The sequence below is a fragment of the Phyllostomus discolor genome, chromosome 10 (genome assembly GCF_004126475.2).
Source record: "Phyllostomus discolor isolate MPI-MPIP mPhyDis1 chromosome 10, mPhyDis1.pri.v3, whole genome shotgun sequence".
Classification (NCBI taxonomy): Eukaryota; Metazoa; Chordata; class Mammalia; order Chiroptera; family Phyllostomidae; genus Phyllostomus; species Phyllostomus discolor.
This window is the reverse complement of record NC_040912.2, coordinates 919,938-939,901: the sequence shown is the minus strand read 5'-3', so window position 1 is coordinate 939,901 and position 19,964 is coordinate 919,938. Positions and strand designations below refer to the sequence as shown.

Genomic DNA, 19,964 nt, shown 5'->3' with positions numbered 1-19,964 from the left:
AGACAAATTCAACTTACCAACTTTTTCACGATAATACTCGACTTATTTACAGTAAAAGATACATGAAATATTTTTAGACAATATGTTTTCCCAACAGGAATTAGTGTGAGCATTTGAGAGTGTTTTAGGACTCCCATATTTAGCTTCAGACTTGATTGCTGCACCAAAAACAATGCATTTTATTTTATTCCACGAGTTGATATGTATGGTTGTTGATGATAAATTTGCTGCTCCTGCCAGAGCCACCTTAGGATTCGATCCTTATGAAATCTCAGAACGTCCTGGCTGCAGAGGTTGCCCGAATAGCAGGGTGCGTCAGAACCCGCCCGCGTGGTTCAGGGACGTGCTGGGCGTGCCTGCGCCAGAAGGCGATTCCTGTGTGCTTGGAACAATGCTGTGCCTCCCGCCGTCAGAAACTCACTATTGCAGGTGGCACGCTTTCCCTCTGCGTGTTTGTTTTTTAAAATACACGCCTCTGCCCTGGCTGGCGTAGCTCAGTGGATTGAGCGCGGGCTGGGAACCAAAGTGTCCCAGGTTCGATTCCCAGCCAGGGTACATTCCTGGGTTGCAGGCCATGACCCCCAGCAACCGCACATTGATGTTTCTCTCTCTCCCTCTCTCTCTCTCTCTCTCTCTCTCTCTCTCTCTCTCTCTCTCCCTTCCCTCCCTAAAAATAAATAAAAATTAAAAAATAAAATAAAATACACGCCTCTAAAGTGGGAGCCCTCGCAGCAGGAACTCCGGGCTGGTGACAGGAGACCCCACTCCGGGAAGACTCAGGGCCTGCACGTCCACCTGGACACCCCTGGGCCCTCTGTGTCCAGACTTGAGGAAGATAGAGTGGTGCATCTCTCAGATGTGCATCAGTGCCCCCTCACCCACGGGGACTGGGGCAGCCCCTTCTCAACCCACCGACACGCCGGTGCACGGCAAAACCTGCGGGTGGACTCAGGGCGTGGGGTCCACAGACTCAGTAACGCTCAGGCCTCTGTGGAGTGAGTCTGACCCAACCAACAGACATTCTGAGATTCCAGAAGCGCAGGAAACCCCCACTCTTATAATTAGTCATTTCTCTGTCTCTTACTTCAGGACTGCCTGGAGAAGGGGCACTCCGCCGACGAGACCGTCGTCAGCATGGACGGTGTCTGCAAACAGTCTGGGCAGTGAGAGTAGAAAATCCCAGATTTGGGGCTGCTGGTGAAGGCTTTCCAATTTCGATATCACCTCCTCTGTCTTATTGAGATCTATCTAACAGAAGAAAAAAACACACACACACCAAGAGTTTGCCTCTTTAGTTTTGATCAATTGAATGATCGAGAGTGGGGGAGGGGGCTGCAAAGGTGTAAAAGAAACCAGAACCTCGGGCAGCAGAGACTAGGCTGGACACGTCAGTAGTTTGAACAGAGAAGATTTAAAAATGATTCGGGGAGGGTGGGTTTTTAAACGCTGTGAAAGCATGAACAGGGAAACAGAGAGGTCTGCTTTCGGAACAAGCTGCCCCGCACCCAGCGGCACCCGGCGGCACCCAGCGGCACCCGGCGGCACCCAGCAGCACCCAGCGGTCCTCGCTGCAGCGCGCCAGTAACAGGACGCTCCTCCGCACAAACGGCCCCGCCCCCCGGCCCCGCCCCCGGAAGGGCTGGCCGTGGCGGCCCAGCCAATAGAATTCCAGTCTGGGGAGAGGCACACACAAAGTCACGGCCGAAAGGACACGGTGCCAACACGCCCAGATGTTCTCCCTGGGGGCCGGGGGCGACACTCAGGGAAGGAGGTAAAGACGGCCATTCTGTGGGACGCAGAGCGCTCTGTCCCAGGCCACGGCGTGGGGACGGGGCGGCCGCGGGCCACCACTCTACCAGCAGCCGGCGGACGGGAGCGGGCAGCCAGGCGGGGCTGAGGGGCGCATTGGCGGCCCCGGCCCTCGGGGAATGTGCACGGCGTGGCCGGGGGCCCCTCTGCGTGCGGCCCGGGGAGGCCTGAGCTCCGCGCAGACACGCCAGGAGGAAGAGAGAGAAGGCGATCCTATGCGTCCGGGCATCTTGCCCCCCGCGCCCCGGGCTGGGTGGGGGTGACCCCCGGGCCCCGCATGTCTGTGCAGCCCCACGCATCACTGCCTTCCTGCTCTCGGCCCCGGGTCTCTTCGGCTGTGATTGTTCTCGCAGGGCCGTGGCGCCCAAGCTGCCTCCCGTGCGCATCTCAGACCCGCGGCCACGTGCCGCCTCGTCTGCAGGATCCGGACTTCCGGCCCGCAGACACTGCTTCCGGCCCGCAGACACTGCTTCCGGCTCGACCCCCGCGAGGCCAGGCTTCCATACATCCGCATGGTCGTCACGCCGCCTGGTGCTTGAGCCTCTCGGTGCGGGCATCGGCATCGCGAGTTCCGCGCACGCGCGCTCGGCCGCGCACGTGAGTGTACCGTCCACGTGGGCCTCCCGAGGGACGCACCGATGGCCTCTCTGCAGCCCGGTTCAAGCCTCGCCAGGCGTTCCCGGGGACGCCGCCAAATGTCCCCACGTCGTCCCATGTCCCACAGGGACAAAATGTCTGCTGCTGACCGCCGGCCCACTCACGGGAACCGGGCCCTGACGGCCTTCCCTCCAGTGTCGCCGTGTCTTTCAGGAGTCACAGTCCCCTCACCGCTCCGGGGCTGCCCACCAGGGAGCCAAAGGCGGCGGCGCAGCCAGGCTGACACGGGGACCTCGCGGTCCTCGCGGACCCGTTCCCAGAAGGCGCGGTGCCTGGAGGTGTGGGCCGGCCGGAAGGAGAACCGAAGCGCACCAGGAGTGTGTGCCCTCAACCAATCGGATCCCGCCGGGACTGGCCACGGCACTTCCTTCCGGTTTCCTACTTCCTTCCGGTTCCCCCTTCTGTCCCGGTTCCTTCTCTTAAACGACTCAAAGCCAACGCTTTCCAGTCAGGGCCGCATCGGAATGGACAGATATGGACGACCCCTCATCATCCCCACCCTTTCAACGTGCGGGACCCTTCTCTGAGCCCATCTGAGGTCCCCTCCGGCCCTCCTGGGGTTCTGGCCCGTCCCGGGCGCCGCAGAGACCCGTCTGCGGCTGCGCAGGGGCTCGCCCTGGAGCTGTGTCCTGGGCGAGGCACAGGGACCGCGGGACGCACGACGCAGCGCCGGCCTCACGTCCGTGACGTCAGGGCCACGCCCCCGTCCTCCCAGCACCTCCCGCCCCGGGAGCCAGAGCCTCCTTTCGTGCACGTGCTCGGGGAGTGCGCCCCCGAACACAGGAGATGGAACCCACGTTTCAGCCCCACCGTCATGCCTCTGGAGGCCAGGGCTCACGCTCGTGCCACGATACTTACTGTGAAAAAGCCGGAGCCGTGAGGGGAACCTGCGATAAAGAAGATTTCGGACGTGTTAGTGCCATCGGCCACCGGGGCGCGTCTGCTGGGCGCCTGTTCTGGGTCTCCGATGCGACGGCCCGGCCCTGACCCCGGGCCCCGAACAGGACCACGCCCCGGGCTCAGGAGTCAGCAGCCCCTGCCGCGTGCCGGAGCACACCCATAGTGAACGAATGCCTGGAAAGGGACTGGCACACCAGATGTCAGCGGTTCGCGGGAAACGCGCACTGTTACCGATCTCTGGCTCCACCGGCGTCCGGAGCATTCAGGTCGGGACAGAGGGCGCCAAGGGAGAAGGAAGAAAAGGGAAGAAATAAGAAGGTCGAAAAGGAAAAGTGGAACTGATTTCTCAGGCCCCGTGGGCATCCACGGGGAATTGGAAAGTCGGCCGGCGGAGAAAACCACACTTGGTTGTGAGTGGAGGAGGTTCCCTTGTGCACAGATATCGTGGGGACTGGCTCCAACCGTAGGAAGTTGAAAATCCACTGAAGACCCATTTCCTCCAAAACAATTAGTTTTCCTTTAATAGCATGTTGAAATCTTACTTGGAAAACATGTTATAAAAGTAGAATTGTTGGGCAGCAGTCAGGAGTGAGCGGCCAGAGGGGAAATAAAGGCAGGCCGTCACCGTCCCAGTCTAAGGAAGAACGTAACACAGGAGGCTAGAAGCAAAGGGGACGCCTGCCCCGTCCACTAGGTCAGCAGTCCCCAGTGCGGCCTCACCCGGTTGCCGGTGTCCGGGGCATCACAAGCAAAACAGCACAGGAGGAGGGGCGGGTCCTTGAGACCCTGCTGAGGACAGGGGCTTCTGTAACAACCTCACGGAGACAAGGAGCCTTGACCAGCTGAGAAAGCAAGCCCTCACAGCTGCACATTGTCCCCAGGGTTTCGAAGCGGGAGAAGGAGGGGAACCTAGACGCTGACTGAGGTCTGTAACCCCTGAACCCCAGTAGCCAGCGTGCTTGGGTTAGCTGAGTGCCCACTCGTAGCCTCGGCTCAGGTCCATGGAACACACTTCCTGAGGAGCTTGCCAGCAACGTGGTTTCCTCTGTACGTGGGGCGTTTGGACTAGCCCGGGGCCTGCTGGCAGCCCTGTGCGCGTGTGTGTATCAGAACTAAACTTGCCATCTCGTTGCCACCGTCAGTGTTTGTCTCTCGCTTGCATGCTCTCTTGTGAGCGAGACAAGAACTGGGAGGGGTGGGGCAGGTGGCAGGGGGACCTCCGGACTCAGGTCTGTCTCTCCCCGTCTGTTACAGAATGACCCCATGACAGCGCCCAATGTGAGAGCTCCATCGTTTGGTCTTTGTAGCTGTCCTGGTGTCTGGGTAAGGCCTGTGGTCCATTGTAAGATCTGCCCCACCTCGCTCCATCCTGGACAAAGGTGTCGGATCCTCTCTTAGGAATAACATATAATGTCCCCTTCTTCATTCTGCTGTGAAGTTTGTTACTCCACTTGCTCGTGTTACTCCGTAAAGAGAAAAATGTATATAAAAAGAAAAATTGGAAGTGAGCACTTAGGGATGCCAGATTTAGCAAGTAAAAACAAACAATACTAATACAATTATTTGTTGTTTACATGAAATTCAAATTTAATTGAATGTCCTGCATTTTATTTGGTGACTCTGGATGGGGTTGTGTTTAAAAAGGGAGGGGCAGTATCACTGTGACCCCAACATATTGATGAAACTTGTCGGCAATAACTGAGCTATGTAAAGACAGACAATGACCAACCCCCCACCCTTGAGGTCCGAACGTCCAAGACCAGCATTAAAGTGTTACCAACACAGAAAGACCTACCAGACGGAGGAACCGAGTGATCAAGGGGTGTGTGTGTGTGTAAGGTGAGGTCAGATCCAAGAACAGCGGAAGAGGGAGCGAGAAAGGAAGCTCACCACCGAAGGAGGAGAAGGGGGAATGGGGAGTGGGGGCCTGCAGAGTGAAGACGAGGCTGGGCTGCAGCCTCCCCGAGGGCTGTGCCCAAGGCGCCGTCCCAGGGAAAGTGGTGGAAACCCAGCTTTGCCCTCCACCAGCCCCTGTGGGCGCTGGGCCTCCCACCTGGCGGCTGTGCCTCTTCTAAGTCCTCCAACGATAGCCGGGTGTGGCGAGGGGCCGTTACGTGAACTGGACTTCAAGGACATTGCGGGTGCCCACAGCCTCACGGGCCCTGCCTAAGCCTGAGTCCAGGTCGGGGCTGACAGCGGGAGAGTTACTTGCCTGGGGTCTCGGATCTTTCTACCCAAAGCTTCTTTAAGTTGGCGGCCTCGTCCATCACGTCGCAAACCTCAGTGGCCAAGTCCTGCACGTCTTGTAGGAAGACCAGGTCATCGATCGCCTCATGACGGCTGGCCGAGGCTTGGAACGCAGGTGAACTTAAAGCAAGGAGAACAGAAGCCGCCAGTGTAACTCTTCACAGGAAGGAGTGTCCGCAGTGTTTTAAGATTCTTGACACCAAATAGCAATTCGTTTCCAACCAAACTTGCCCCCATTTCACCCCCACCGACCGCCCTCAGGAGCCTGTTTTGCCCGACTATCATCTGGAATGGAAGCCGTACTTCCAACCTTTGGCCTGTTTGAACAGTCGCTCTCCATTCCCTCATCGCCGTCTGTGAAGTTTAAGCGCTTGACAGGCTCGTCAGCCATGCCCTGCTTCCTCACCCCCCTCTCCCATGGGCCTCGGGCCACCCTGCGCCAGGTGCCGGGAGGAAGCACCCCGGCCACCAGAGCAGGCGCCGCTGTCCCTGCCCGAGAGGGAGGCAAGAGGGGAGGACGCAGATGTGCCTGACAAGTGTGGGCCGAAGTGGACGCCAGGAAGAAAACTGGTGAGATTCGATGAGACGGGACGTGCGTGGAAAAGCCTGTTGCAGAGATGGTGCCGTCGGGCTGGAACCCGAAAACACAATCTGGGCGGCCAGTGGGAAGAAGGGGGTGGCGGGCTGGTCAGGGGGAGACAGTCTCAATGCCCAGAGGTGGGGGTGGCTGAGAACGGTATGAGGAGTGCCCACCAGACATAGCCCCAGTTGTGGGGAAGACCCTGCCCAGAGGTGGGGAGCTGGGGTGGGCCCCACGGGGCCACCTGGTCTGGCCACGGCGGGGGAGCCGACTCAGAGGAACAGGGTAGAGAGGGGGACCAGTGATGGGGTCGGACCTGCCCTGAAAGGGGACGGAGAGGACCTTTAATGGCCTGGACGTAGGGGTGCGGGCCAGTCTTTGACTTCCTGCAGCCCTGAGGCGTGCTGACTGCTGGGCCTGGGGCAGGGGGGCCTCCAAGCGCCAGTCTCCCCCTGAGCCTGGCCCCTCGGTGGTTCTGGCAGAGGCCCCACGGACCGACCAACCTCGGGGTGCGGGGAGAGTGCAGCCCGTGTGACTCTGATTGGAAAATGATGATACTGTTGCTAGGATAAGGGGAAATACTTTTTGTTTTACTAGTAAGCAAGAGAAAATATTCTCACAGCCTCTGAAACCAGCTGCCCACCCTGTCTACGTCCAATCTCAAATGCAGTGGGAATCTGTGCTTAACCAGTAGGAAGCAACGGGTCCAAAGTAAACTAGAAAGTCCTTTCGCAAGACGCTGTGAGCTTGTTCAAGTGAGTAGGTGTTCGATTACATTTAGCATAACCAGAAAGAAAAAAGGGGAAAATGGGGGAAATTTTTCTTGATTAGAAAGTTATAGAACCTATCGGGTTTTTTATATCCCACTCCTTTATTTCACAGGCTAGAGAGCACTGAGCAAACGGAGCGCCAGCCGTCAGCAGGAGACTCCACCATGAGACGGAATAACAAAGCCTGTGCCGCCCCTCCCACAGACGTTAATGTCTGCCACCTGTAAGGAAGAAGCCGGCGCCGGCTCCACAAACACTGCTGACAAATAAAATCAGCTCAGTGGCTCTCAGAGTACGGTCCACTCAGAGATGCCGCGATGAGGCCCAGAGAATCCAAGAGAGTCTCCTAAAACCAACGAGACAGGTACGGCGCAGCCAGGTCCAGGCCGAGCCCACCAAGCACTGGCCCTGTCCCCTGTCTCACGCTGCGCCCAGCACCCACTTCTGCAAGCACGTGTCCTTCACCCTGAGTGGGTCAGAGTTCCAAAAGCACGACAAAAAGTCAGTCATTGCCCCGTCACGACCTCATGTTGAACAACCACAGCGACCATCTCGTAAAGGACCCCTGGGAGGGGTGGACCAGGATGCAAGTTCTCCTGGCTCCGTCTCCACGGGACTCTGGGGTGGGAGCACAGAATTGTCGGGTGACGGGTCTGAGGCCTCTCGCAGTGACATTCCCTGTGAGAGGCCTTGGTGTTGTGTCCTTTCTCTCTCGAACTTCCAAAGAGCCTTCACATGCTCCCCAGGCAGGATTGAGAGCCAAGCCAAAGTGAAGGTGTGCACGGCAGGAAAATACTTGAGAACCCTGGACTGAACATGGAAGAGAGAGAGAGAGACCGAGGCCGGGCCTGCGGAACCCCAGGGAGCCCCCGCACTGCAGCAGGGTGTGGGCGGGGAGCACTTTCCTCCTCCCCAGTCCGGCTCGCCCCTTGGCCTTGTGTGAGTAACGAGAGGGCTTGTAAGGAGGAGGCGGAACAAAGAAGATTAGGACGGACGGGAACGAGAAAAGGCCACTTGGCAGGTGACCGAACTTCCCTCTCGGCCCCCAGACTAGCGACGGAGCCACTTCCCCACACGGCCGGGCCAGACAGAGAAGGGCGCCGGCAGGGTGAACAACGGCAAGACGGCGCGTCCCGGCAGGAGAGCAGGAGGGGCAGCTGTGTCTTTGGATGGCACAGTCGTGTGCGGAGAAGATCCTAAAGGACACGATATGATAGAAAGCTGCTAGAACTGATCGTCCGTATTTTTAAAAATTTAAAACAATACCAGAAAACATGAACTTAGGAACAGATTAGTACAAAAAAAAATCCTGAAATTTTTTTTAAAAACAGTTAAAGGGAGAACTTTATTATGTTCATTAAAAGATTCAATGTTGTTAAAGTATCAATTCTTTCCCAGCTCATCTACAAGCTAACTGTAACCCCCTGGGACAGCTGGACACCCGAGTGCAAAAGAAGGGACCCCTCTTCACACCACACACAAAAGTCAGCCCAAAGGGATCCCAGACCCAAACGTAGGATCTAAAATGATAAAGTTCTTGGAAGAAAACATAGGAGGAAATCTTCACCGTCATGAGGTAGGCAGAGCCTTTTCAATATGACAGCTAAAACAAGCAACAAAAGAAAAAATAAGTGAGACTTCATAAAAATTAAAAACTCTGCATCAAAGGATACTATTCGAAAGCAGAAAGACAACCCAAAAATGGGGGGGGACGGTGTACAAATCATATTTTTGAACAAAACTGGTATAAATATGAAACAAATTTTGTTGGCGAGAAATGTACAAAAAAAAATAACACACCAATGTCTCACGTCCCAGTAATGCACAAAGAGGGAGGCAGCTCAGACTGGGCCCCGGGGAGAGGCCAGCCCCGCGGAGCTGAGTGCCGACGAGGGACGTCTGGGCAACCTGTTGTGCGTCACTCACAGCTGCGGATCCTTCTTCATTCTGCCTCAAGTGCCATCCTCTTCCTTGGTGTCAGAAAAGCCTTGTAGCAAACAAGGATCAAATTCTTAGCTGCCTGGGATGGAGAAAGAGGATTCTGCTACTTATAAAGAAGCTGGGCCCTGGAATAGGGAAAACTATAGAGACTGAGAAATAATAGTGAGAAATAGAATGCAACACCATCGTCGAGCTGCCAGATCACTGAGATCGAGCGGGCTGAGGCGGGAGGAGACGATTCTGCTCCGGGAACTTGACCATCAGAAGGCTGCAGTCCTGGACCGATGCCTGCATGTCCGCCAGACCTCCAGATAGCCCCCTGGCTGCCCCTGGAGGGCTAGCAAAAGAGCATTTCTGTGTCCAGACCACCGGCCACCCGGGTGCCCTCTGGGGCCAGCCCAGAGGCGAAGAACTCAGACCTGATGCGCCTCGAGCACCACGAGCCCCTCCCGGACGGTTTCCTCAGACTCTCTCGTTCGGAAAACTCCGGCACTACCTCGCCGTGTTCCCGGTGTGCCAGCCCTGAGACCCTTGAGTGACTGTTTATCGTTTCCTTCTAGCCTGGCTTTCCTTGAGCTTGCTCAACGCAGATTGTCGGGTTCGGGAGACACTCTAAGTAGAGTCCAAAGTTAAAAGCCAACCAAGAAACCGAGAGGCGAGGCGGCTGCAGGCCCTGAGCGAACGAGATGGGGAAGCAGGAGCTGACGTGGCAAGGAGGCGGAGACCAGGGCGCACTCAGGGCCTGAGTGTGCACCGAGAATGAAACAGGACAGAAGCACTGCTGACGGCGGAGTGGTGATCACAGGGCACGACTGGGAGTGGGTATAAGGAGAACATTTATAACCTTGTTATAAGGTTATAATGGGGGTGGGGCGAAGACGACTCGGCCAAGGCTGGAGGGAACGCAGCGGCCGTGAGAACGAGGGGAGTTCGGGGTGGGGGGGGGTGTCCTGTGGCCCCCTGCAGGTCGCCGACAGTGCGCAGTCACACCGTAAGGCGTCTCCGGTGTGCGCGTGTGCCGTCAGCTTCCCCTCGGACGAGCGAGGCGTGCTCCCCGGTGCTGTGTGAGACCGTCCACTCCATCTGGGGCCAGTGACGGTCTGCGTGTTTGCTCGGACACCCTCGGGTCAGAGCCAGCAGCAAGGTCCGTACCCACACCAGGAAGGGGGAACTGGATTTCCAGAACCGTAACCCTGGTCCAATGGAATTTGGGATCTCGGCCCAAAGTGAAGTTTCCCCGGCAGTCACAAAGGGTGTGGAAATCCGCAGGCTCACTTAGCCACGCGAGTGCGTCAGCAGACTTGAAATGGAAACTGGCTTTCAGACACTGGCAAGCCGAGACAAAGGAGTCAGAAGGGGGCGTGCATCTGTGGCGTTGAGGATCCCCCGAATGCGAACCCAGTGAGGCAGGCTCGGTCTCGTGGCCAGGTCTGGAGCCAGAGGCGAGCCTGGCCGTGTGGGGCTCCTTCCTGGCGCCCTTTCTCACGGTCCCTCTTCCTCCTCACCCCTCTGGATTTCTGCGTTTCCTCCCGCATTCCCCACACCCCAGCCTCGGGCACGGCCAGGCAGGAGCTGTCTCCTCCTTGTCCCGGTCAAACAGAGCAGGGCCCCCGGCAGTGGGGACGGGGTGAAGCACTGTCACCGGGCTCGAGTCACAGTCCCTGAGGTTCAGCAAACTGAAGCGAGGGTGTTGAAGTGGAGGCACCCGGATGAAAAGGGACGGTTACTTCCTGGTGTGCAAAAGATGCTATTTTCATTACAGCCAGAGTGATAAGAACTTGTCATTGCTGCCGCCCATCGGCAGCGTGCTCTGCCGCAGGCCATGTGCCATCGGTATTGCCTGTGGCACTCCAACCCCGGGAGTACGCACGTGAGAAACCGACATTCGGAGAGGTTAAACAGCGTGCCCGTCGTCACAGGCCAAAAAAGGACGGAGCCTGTGTCGCTTGGGTGCAAAGCCCCGCTTCCCCACCCCCCCCCCCCCGGGAGCAGCACAAGGGGTGGGGACGAGAGAGGCCCAACACTCCCCCCCCCCCGGAGCAGCACAAGGAGGGGGACGAGAAAGGCCCTGCTTCCCCCCCACCACCCGGAGCAGCACAAGGCGGGGGGGGGGGGCACAAGAGAGGCCCGAAGTGGGAAGGCCGATCCGCCTCGAGCCCTTGTAACCTCCTCAGAAAGAGTTTCCTGTGCTTGCTTTTCCCTCGCCACTCTAGGTCCTGCACTTTCCATGGCCTCTGACCTGTTCCGAATTACTGAGACTTTGCTGAAAGCTTCTCACCCCGGCTTCCCATGACCTCTGGAAAGGACGCAGTGAGTGTCTCACCGGAACTGGTGCTCCGCGGACTCGGCGTAGCTTCGGTTCCTGCAGGTCGCCCCGGTGTTGCAGAGGAGGCTCCGCACGAAGGGGAAGACGCCCCGGCTGGGCAGGTCCCGGGGCTGCAGGTAACCTGGGCGTGGGCACAAGGGGCAGGTGAGTCCAGACAGCTAACCGGAGGCAGCGGCGGAACCCCCACCCAGTCGGAGCAAGAGCAGTAGCGCATCGTGTCGTGCTGTTGTGTGATCAGTCCTGCTCTCCACACGGAGGCGATCTGAACACACACCACACAAGGAAAGAACACGAAAGAAAGGGAAAAGAAGGGGGGTGGAGAGAGAAAGGAAGAAGGAAAAGAAAGGAAAGGAAAGGAAAGGAAAGGAAAGGAAAGGAAAGGAAAGGGAGGGGAAGAGAGAGAGAGAGAGAGAGAGACAGAAAGAAAAGAAAAGAAAGAAAAGAAAAGAAAGAAAAGAAAAGAAAAGAAAAGAAAAGAAAAGAAACCTTCCCCTAGATCTGGACACCTCCCCCAGGCTCTGCGAGGCCACAGCTGTGCAACCAGAGTGGCCGTGACCCCAGACACAGTCCTCTCTGTGCGCAAACCAGGGGCAGAAAGGGAGAACAATACATACTTCTAATCTCATATAAAAATGTAGCGGTTATGAGCGTGTGCCAGATTTTGAAGTGTAATATATCTTGGATTCTTCCATGTTTAAGGGCAGTTGCCAAAGGTCATATAAAATGAAGTTTAGAAAAACTGGGCTGGACCCTAGGTTTTCAGGTCAAATGTGGTCAACGAGCCACTCCCCTTAGTAAAGTGCTGTTCGGGTCCCTCCCCCCTCACGCACACCCCGGCCCTGCACACACCCTGCATCCCACCCCCTACCCTCCACACCCCTCCCCCGTACCAGCTAGGACACTGATGTGGTGACGGCCACAGGCAACACAGAAGTACTCCCCCACCACCTTGCAGCTCAGGGTACAGTGTCTGAGGTCTGTCCCCCCAACCCCACCAGTCTAGCCGGGGCTGGGAGGCGACCTCACCCTGTGGGACTCGGAGACCGGCTGTGCTCAGAATTGGCACAATCGTTAAAAATAAGTGAATCAGCTATTCGGCTAAAGGGGCAAACGGAGTGCCACACTACACCACCATTACTATCCTCCTCACCGTCTCATCCCATCACTGTCGTCACCATCATCATCATCACCATGATCACCATCATCATCTCACCATGACACCATCAGTCACATCTCCATCACCATCACTGTCAGCACCATCATCCATCACCATCATCATCATCTCATCTCATCACCATCATCATCATCACCATGATCACCATCAGTCAACATCTCCATCACCATCATCATCACCATCATCATCACCATCATCTCTATCAACACCATCATCATCATCTCCATCATCATCATGTTCAGCACCATCATCATCACCATCATATCTCCATCACCACTATCATCATCTCCATCAACACTACCATCATCATCTCCACCATCATCATCTTCAACCCCATCACCACCATCTTCTTCAACACCATCATCACCGTCATCATCATCTTCACCGAGATCACCATCACTAGTGGTAAGCCTAAATGCACCTCCCCCTTTTCGCCTCTTCCTCTGCCCTTCCTGTGTTGAGAGTGGCGCAGACAGCCGTGCGCACAGTAAGGCAGCCCGGTGAGAAGAGCACTTCTCTCCGCTGCATCGAGCAGACCTGTGACTCACTATTCTTCCTAAGAGGAGAAAGTGTGGATTGGCGCTTCCTGGCACGCGCCCCAGAACCACAGCCACGGCGACCCTCCAGTGGAGCCCGACCCACGCACCCTGCTCGGACTCGGAGTCTCTGTGAAGACGGAGGGAGGGGCGCACGGCTTTGCTCCGGAGACCGGCAGCGGGGGCGGGACTTACAGTTGTCTCTGTGCCGGGGAGGCTCCTGGAGCCGAAGCACCATCAGGACCAGGAACAGGATGCACGGCCAGAAGAATTCGGCGAGGGAAAGGACCTGGGGACGTTGCCAGAAAGTGAAATCAGTGCTTGAGTAGATTGCAGGGCATTAGGATATCTCCATTTCCTGGATGTGGCACACCGGTCAGGCTGAGCCTCCTCTCGGGGAGGCCACTGTCACCCCTGCCGGGGGTCTCCGCCCACAGAGAAGGTCACCTGTCTTCACACCCAGCTCCCGGACTGGGTCACTCCTTGCCCTTCCCCCCCCCACCGGCTTCTGCCCCAGGCTGTTTGCTCCACTTATTTATTTATTTATTTATTGTGGACTTTATGACACTGAACATTAAATAAATAAATGACTTCATTTCAACATATTAACTATTTTTATTTTTCTAATCTCTTAGACATTCCTGACTTTTCCATTCAAATAGCCATTTTGCCTGGGCTGGTGGGGAAGACGGACACTTGCATGTTAGGGATATTTCTCGTGTTGCCATGGTAGGCTCATGGCTGGCATCCTACCCACTGCACGACATTCTTACCAGGCAGACTTTCCCCCTCACACTGCTCTGCCAGTGAGGATTCCACACGCAGTGTCCCCACTGAATTGTCTTGAGATCAAAACAAGCCCCTAAACCTCGGATTGTTGGAGTCAGACCTCCTGACACAAACCACAAAAGCGCAGCCCATAAAAATCATCATCATTTGCATAATTCTGAATTTTCGAAGTCAAAAGAATGGGAACTGCCATTGACACATGGATGTGAGCACTGGGGAGAGAAACACCGTCGTCAGGAACCGCCCGGCGAAAACCTCATTTGTGGAAGATCCTGTCACCCTGTGCCCCACATCTGAGCCCCCATGTCTGTCACCCCGAGTCTGTGACCTCGTGTCTGTGTCCCTAAGTCTGTGTCCCACGTTTTTACAGCAGACAACCTGCTCCCGCGGATTCCCGCCCCCGTCACTTTATAATCACGTGAGCATCGAGCAAGGCACAAACTGAGGCCCGAGGGCAGCAGGCGCGGCGTGAAGGCTGCTCGTCCCGCGAGGAGGAGGGAGCCCCACTCTCCCGGCTCCCCGCTGCAGCGCTCTGGGGTCCGGTGGGGTCCGGCTGCTGCAGCCCCTTCGCTCCTGACCTGCCGTGTCCCCCACGTCCCAGTGCTTCCCGGAAAAGTCCAGCAAACCCACACAATGCGGCCAGGGGAGGGCTCGTGGCTGGGACCATGAAGGCAGAACACAGACAGAAAAGAATATTTGCCCCTGTTCTCGTGGAAGCAGAGAGCACCCACGGGGAACTGTTTGTGGGGGCGTCATTTCTCGTGCACAGAGCGCACCATTAGGAGCAGTTCTCTGAGAGAGCGCCGGGATCGGGTGCCATTGGTCCTGGTGACCGAGGGGACGCCCGCGCGAGGCCACCCTCTGGTGCCCAAGGCCGTAATTAAACCAGAAGGGAAGGCCGGGACCCCTCACTCAGACCCCAGTTCATTTAAGCCATTCTGGTCATTTTCTGCAGCAAGTGACTCATTGCGGGGGCCACGGCAGTCCGAGGGGGGCAGGGCAGGGTTCCGGGATCAATCTGGTGAGTGTAAACGTGTGAAATAGGAGCCGTGACTGTGCCTTGATGCCGTGAAGGAGAACGATACATTTCCTTTGGTTTTTGAGTCTTTAACGAAACATAACTACTTTTAAGACGAAGAGGGATGCAGAAAACAGAAAACGGGGACTATAAATAAGTAAACATGTGGATGGTTAGGAAACACAGAAAGAACAGAAGAAGTACAATCACTTCCCCCAAAATTAACTATCTGAACAGGTTCCTGAATCCCTTTCTAAAAGCACACGAATTCGAAAGCTGATGCTGCTGGGAATCGGTTCTCCACGGCAGCACGTACAGTTGTGCCTCCTGTCCTCGGGGACCGCGTACCGACCTGCCGCTCGGGAGATGCGGCGAACCGGCCCCCGGGGTGCGGGAGCCTGCGAGGCTTCCTGCCCGCGCCCGGCGGCCACCCCGAGTGTCCCGTCTGGCTGACGGCCGCAGGGCAGGCGGGTCTGTGGGTGGCCTGGCTGATGGGGACGGCCGCGTCAAGCAGGACGTGACTGTTAGCTTGGGTTTTTAGTTTGGGTTCATGCAACAAAAATGCCCTCGCTGACGGCTAAGCCAGCCACCGTCACCCCGATCACACCCGACCTTAGTGGCCTTTAAATGAGTCTCTGTCAAAGTTTTGCCAAACCGATACGCAAAACAAGTAATAATATTTCTTTAATTAATAAAGATCAAGCGTTTCTGTAAGTAAAGCCTATAATCACTCACGTCTGTTAGCCCCCGGGTCCACCCTGGGCCCCAGTTTTCTGTTACGTTGTCAATCACCGTTTCCCGTCTTGCTCTTTCCCTAAAAAAGAAGCCCAGCTCTTGGTGGACAGCAAGATGTCGTCCCCCCCCGCCCCCCCTCCACCACCCCCCCCCCCCCCGTTCCTTATTTGCCTTTTCATTGCCCCAGTCTCTTTGGCAATCACTTCCCAGTCTTTTCGTGTGTCTCATTGGCGTGGTATTTCCTGCCCCGCCCCCAGATGGAGACTTCAAGGACCTTGTGGGGGCCACAGGGAAACAGTCTCATTCCTCACATTACAAACAGCCACCCGTCCGGTCATAAAACCAAGGGCGGGCCTCCAGTTCCAAACGGAAAAGCGTCGTCCAAAATCTTTAGCTCTGCATCTCACCACGGAGACGTTTCTCGGGAGACGCGGGAGTGAGCGCAGAACTCGCAGCCCCCAGCGCTGTGCCGCCCAGCAAGCCCATCGCTGACGCCTCCAGGAGGGCCGGCAGGGGAGGGAGGCCAGCAAGGGAGGGAGGCCGGCAGGGGAGGGAGGCCGGCAGGGGAGGGAGGCTGGCAGGGGAGGGAGGCCGGCAGGGGAGGAAGGCCGGCAGGGGAGGGAGGCCGGCAGGGGAGGGAGGTCCCCACGCAGAGGAGAGCGGGTCCCGCCAGGCCCTGTCCTTGGTCAGTGAGGAATCGCCACCTTCCGGGAGCCTCCGAAGCAGCTTATCTTTCTCCCCACATTTTTGTGTCATGTTCTTCCCCCGTGTCAGTCACTCTTAAATCTTAACAGTTTCAATCTTACCCTCGTTACATGGGAATGAATTTTAGATTCAGGGCTTCCCATGCCTCCCACACCTCGCCGGCCCCACCCGGGAGTGGCTTCTCGGCCAGAGGACGGGGCCCTGGACAGCGGGGCAGTGGTGTCCGGAGACGGCCGGACAAGTGGCCATCAGGAGACCCGTCTATGCTCACGAAACGCCGCCACCACCCAAAGGACTGGAAGCCCTGTCCTTCGGGCAGAGGGTCCCCGGACAGGAGATGGCGAGTGCCCAGGGCTGCCCCCACCCGTCACCTCGGGTGACAGTGCCTCTCACCGTGACTTTCGTGGGCACGGTACACAGGTGCCAGCAGGGACACATGGAGGACCCCAGATAGGATGGCATGGTGGACCCTCCTCACAGGCGTCTCTTCCCAGACAAAATGGGGAGGGAGGAGAAACAAGTTAGGGGAGAGAGAAAACTTGTCCTTAAAAAAAAATGTCAGAAACTGGGTCCAGAGCACACCAGATGGAGGCACTGAGGCCCAGGCCTGACCCAGCCCCCAACCAGCAGAGCTGTCACGACGCACCCCCGCCACCCCGGGGCTGTCCTGGTCCCCGAGTCTGGGGCGACGAGAACCCCCGAGTCCCTGGCCGCCTTCCGCAGGCAGAGGGGCTGGGAAAGGCAGCAGGCGTGACTGGCCGAAACGCAGACCACAGGCACGAAGGCCGATGCTGGCGGGGGCACTGCTGGGGCCTCGAGTAAAAACGGGGAAAAAACACGAACTTGGGAGAAGGATTCCCCCAACTCGGTGGCGTGAACACGGTGTGAGACACGCAACAGAACTGGAGAGGACGTCCCAGAGCCTGGTGCGTGTCATAACGACGGCTTCTCACCTCCGCTGGGTGCCCCCACCTCCACTGTCCTCCCAACCTCCCCCCACCCCGTGACAGAAAGGGGGTCCCTGAAGAATACGCTCAGGGGTCACTGGAGTTCGGAGCAGAAACGAAACTGCTCGGGTTGCTGAAGAGAAAGTGCAGAACCAATATAATGCCTGGGCTGTGCTGGCCATGGGAGAATCCGGTTCAAAGGAAAAGCCAAGCAGCTACCTGGACGTTCTGGAGAGAAACACACTGCAAGGAGAAAGGAAGTGACAGATCGTGAGTGGGGGAACTCCAGTCAAGAGGCTTTTTGTTTTCTCAGCTGTTTCATGCAGAAGGACAATTTAGTAAGAACAAATACTCGGGAAACAAGGGCTCAAAAAAGATGATAAATAAACGAAAAGAGAGGCTGCAGATCTAAGGAAAGGACCCGAAAAATCACCGGGACTCCCAGTGGCCGAGGAGCCCCAGGAAGAAAGAGACAGGGGTGAAAGCTGAACTTCCGCAGGAGAGAAACAGTTTGTCATAACAACGGTGACTTCAAAGAACAGTTTTAAAAGCAAAAACAACTGACGGAGAACAGCTAACATCTTTCCAGCACGAAGGCTGTGCAACGTAGGGACTGTCCCTGAGCAGAAACACATCACGCCGTCAAAGACAGAAGCCAGAGAGTTTCCCTGAGGAAGAAAAGGCTCTGTCCACAGACTGGAAGCGTCGTCCACACCTCAGGAAAATTCAGCGTGCAATTGAACGACAGCCACGGGACTTCGAAGGTACAGGAAGGCTGGACACCACAGGCGTCTGGGCGAGGAGAGCCGTGCGCTAACGAGGGGCTGCATCGGTCCGGCCTCCAACACAGCCTCGAATGTTCGGTGCCGGATGCCAACACGCCAGTATTTACAAAGGTCTGCGACAAAGAGAGTGTGATGAATACAACCCCAGGCAAGACGGCCCTGGGGTAAAAACCAACACCCACGTAGCCTCAGTCATAAGAGAATACAGACACCGTATTAACCACGAACCCTGAGATGGAAAACGCCTGGCGATGACATCCAGCCAAAATGACAGGGGCAGGATCTGAAACCCAGGAAGGCCAGCCCCAGGACCAGGCCGGCAGAAACGGAAGGGAAGTCCTGCTGGAAGGAAGCGTGCAGGGTTGTTGCTCTGCAGGTGGTAGTGCTCCGAAGGGCCGAGGCAGGGGAGTGACTGGAACAAAGAAAACTCATCAAACAGAAGGAAGGAGAAAGTGCCCCTGAAGCGGAACAGAGAGAGAGCAGGCAAGAGGACATTTAAATAACTAATGGCTGAGACTTTTCCAGAACATACAAAAGACACAACGTCATTGACGAATAGAACATTTACCAGGAAACCTAGATCCACGTTGAAAACATCAGCACAACCAAGTCAGAGAGAAGAGCTCAGCAGCAATTCAAGACGTGCAGACACACGGCCTCAAAGGAAGAACCAGACTTACCCAGGACCGTCAATAGAAAAGACCCAGAAGATGATTAACTGTCTTTAGACGACTTGGGAAAATTCCGTCAGTCTAGAGCTGTGCACCGAGAAAACTCCCCTCTCAAGAATGAGGGTAGACAGAAAACTTTTGAACAACCAGAACCAACATACGGGCACAGACCGGTCGAAAGTGAAGAGAAGAAGGAGACGCACCAGGCAAACGGTGTACGAATTAGCTGTGATAACATCAGACAACAGCGTCCAAGGCAAAGATCGTTACCAGATTTGACAGGACCACCACATAACGGGAGGAGTGGGGCCGCAGGAGGACGTGGTCATTTATGCGCTCAAATGCGTAATGAACATCCTCAAAATGCATGAAGCGATGGCTGATACAACTACACAAAGTAAATTCCAAATTCACTCTCATCAGAGAGGAATCCAATACCTGTCACACAGTAATTTCCTACACCAACCAGAATCAGTAAGAACATGTGTTTTTAAAGAAAAACACCATTTATATGATCAACAACAAGTAGAAAGCACCCGGCCGGAGTGGGAATCTAACCACCATATGTGCCATTATGAGAAAATTATGAAGCTTCGTTGAAAAGCACCAATATAAACACCTAAATCAATGAGTGGACAAATACTTAATGCATAAGAAACTGACCTATCATATCAACACAGCTCCAATGGAATGCCAAAAGGTTCTCATTGGTTCTGTTTTGATTTCGCTGTGGTTGTCGTCAGATTTAATGAGCTGGTCCTAGGCTGTATTTGGGAGGAGAAACGTCAAAAGAAGACACACGAGACAGCCTGCACAAACCGCTGGAAGAGCCCACCCTCGTGCACATCAGAGCTTTCTACCCCACCGTCGCACGCAGGACAGTGTGCGTGCGGTGAGTTCACAACATGGACCCTGGCCCGAGGGCTGGCAGAGCGGCCCAGAGCAGAGGTCTGCACGTTTGGAATCTCGGTGTAGGAAAAGGCGGGGTCCACGGATCCAGGGAGAAACCTGCCATTCCACGAGATGCGCCACGCAATCAGTTATCCTCGCAGTGGGAGGGGTCAGGGGAGGCACAGAGGGATGGGGCCCTTACCGCCGATCACCAGACATGGAACTCCAAATGTGAAAAAATAAAACCTTAGAATAATGTTTTGAAGAAAACATAGAGCACGTTTTGTTTGTCTTAAATAAGACACAAAAAACCATAAACCACAAAAAAAATGAAGCCATATGAAGCTCTCTGGTCTTCGGAAAAGCTATTTTAAAAGTGGGAAAGCCAGAAGCGAAAAATAAAACTAGACCACAATTTGTCCCCACACACAAAAATTAATTCAAAATGGAACAAAGATTTAAATACAAGATCTGAAGCAACAA

General features: G+C 55.9%; 1 protein-coding gene across 1 annotated transcript in view; it reads right to left on the bottom strand.

Moving 5' to 3' along the window:
* Nucleotides 1–19,964, bottom strand: part of ABCA13 (ATP binding cassette subfamily A member 13) — a 75,273-nt gene that overhangs the window by 44,615 nt on the left and 10,694 nt on the right. The window contains 5 exon segments of the mRNA XM_036010419.1: nt 1,085–1,248; nt 3,325–3,353; nt 5,579–5,733; nt 11,228–11,351; nt 13,136–13,229. Coding sequence (XP_035866312.1) covers nt 1,085–1,248; nt 3,325–3,353; nt 5,579–5,733; nt 11,228–11,351; nt 13,136–13,229 — 566 coding nt within the window.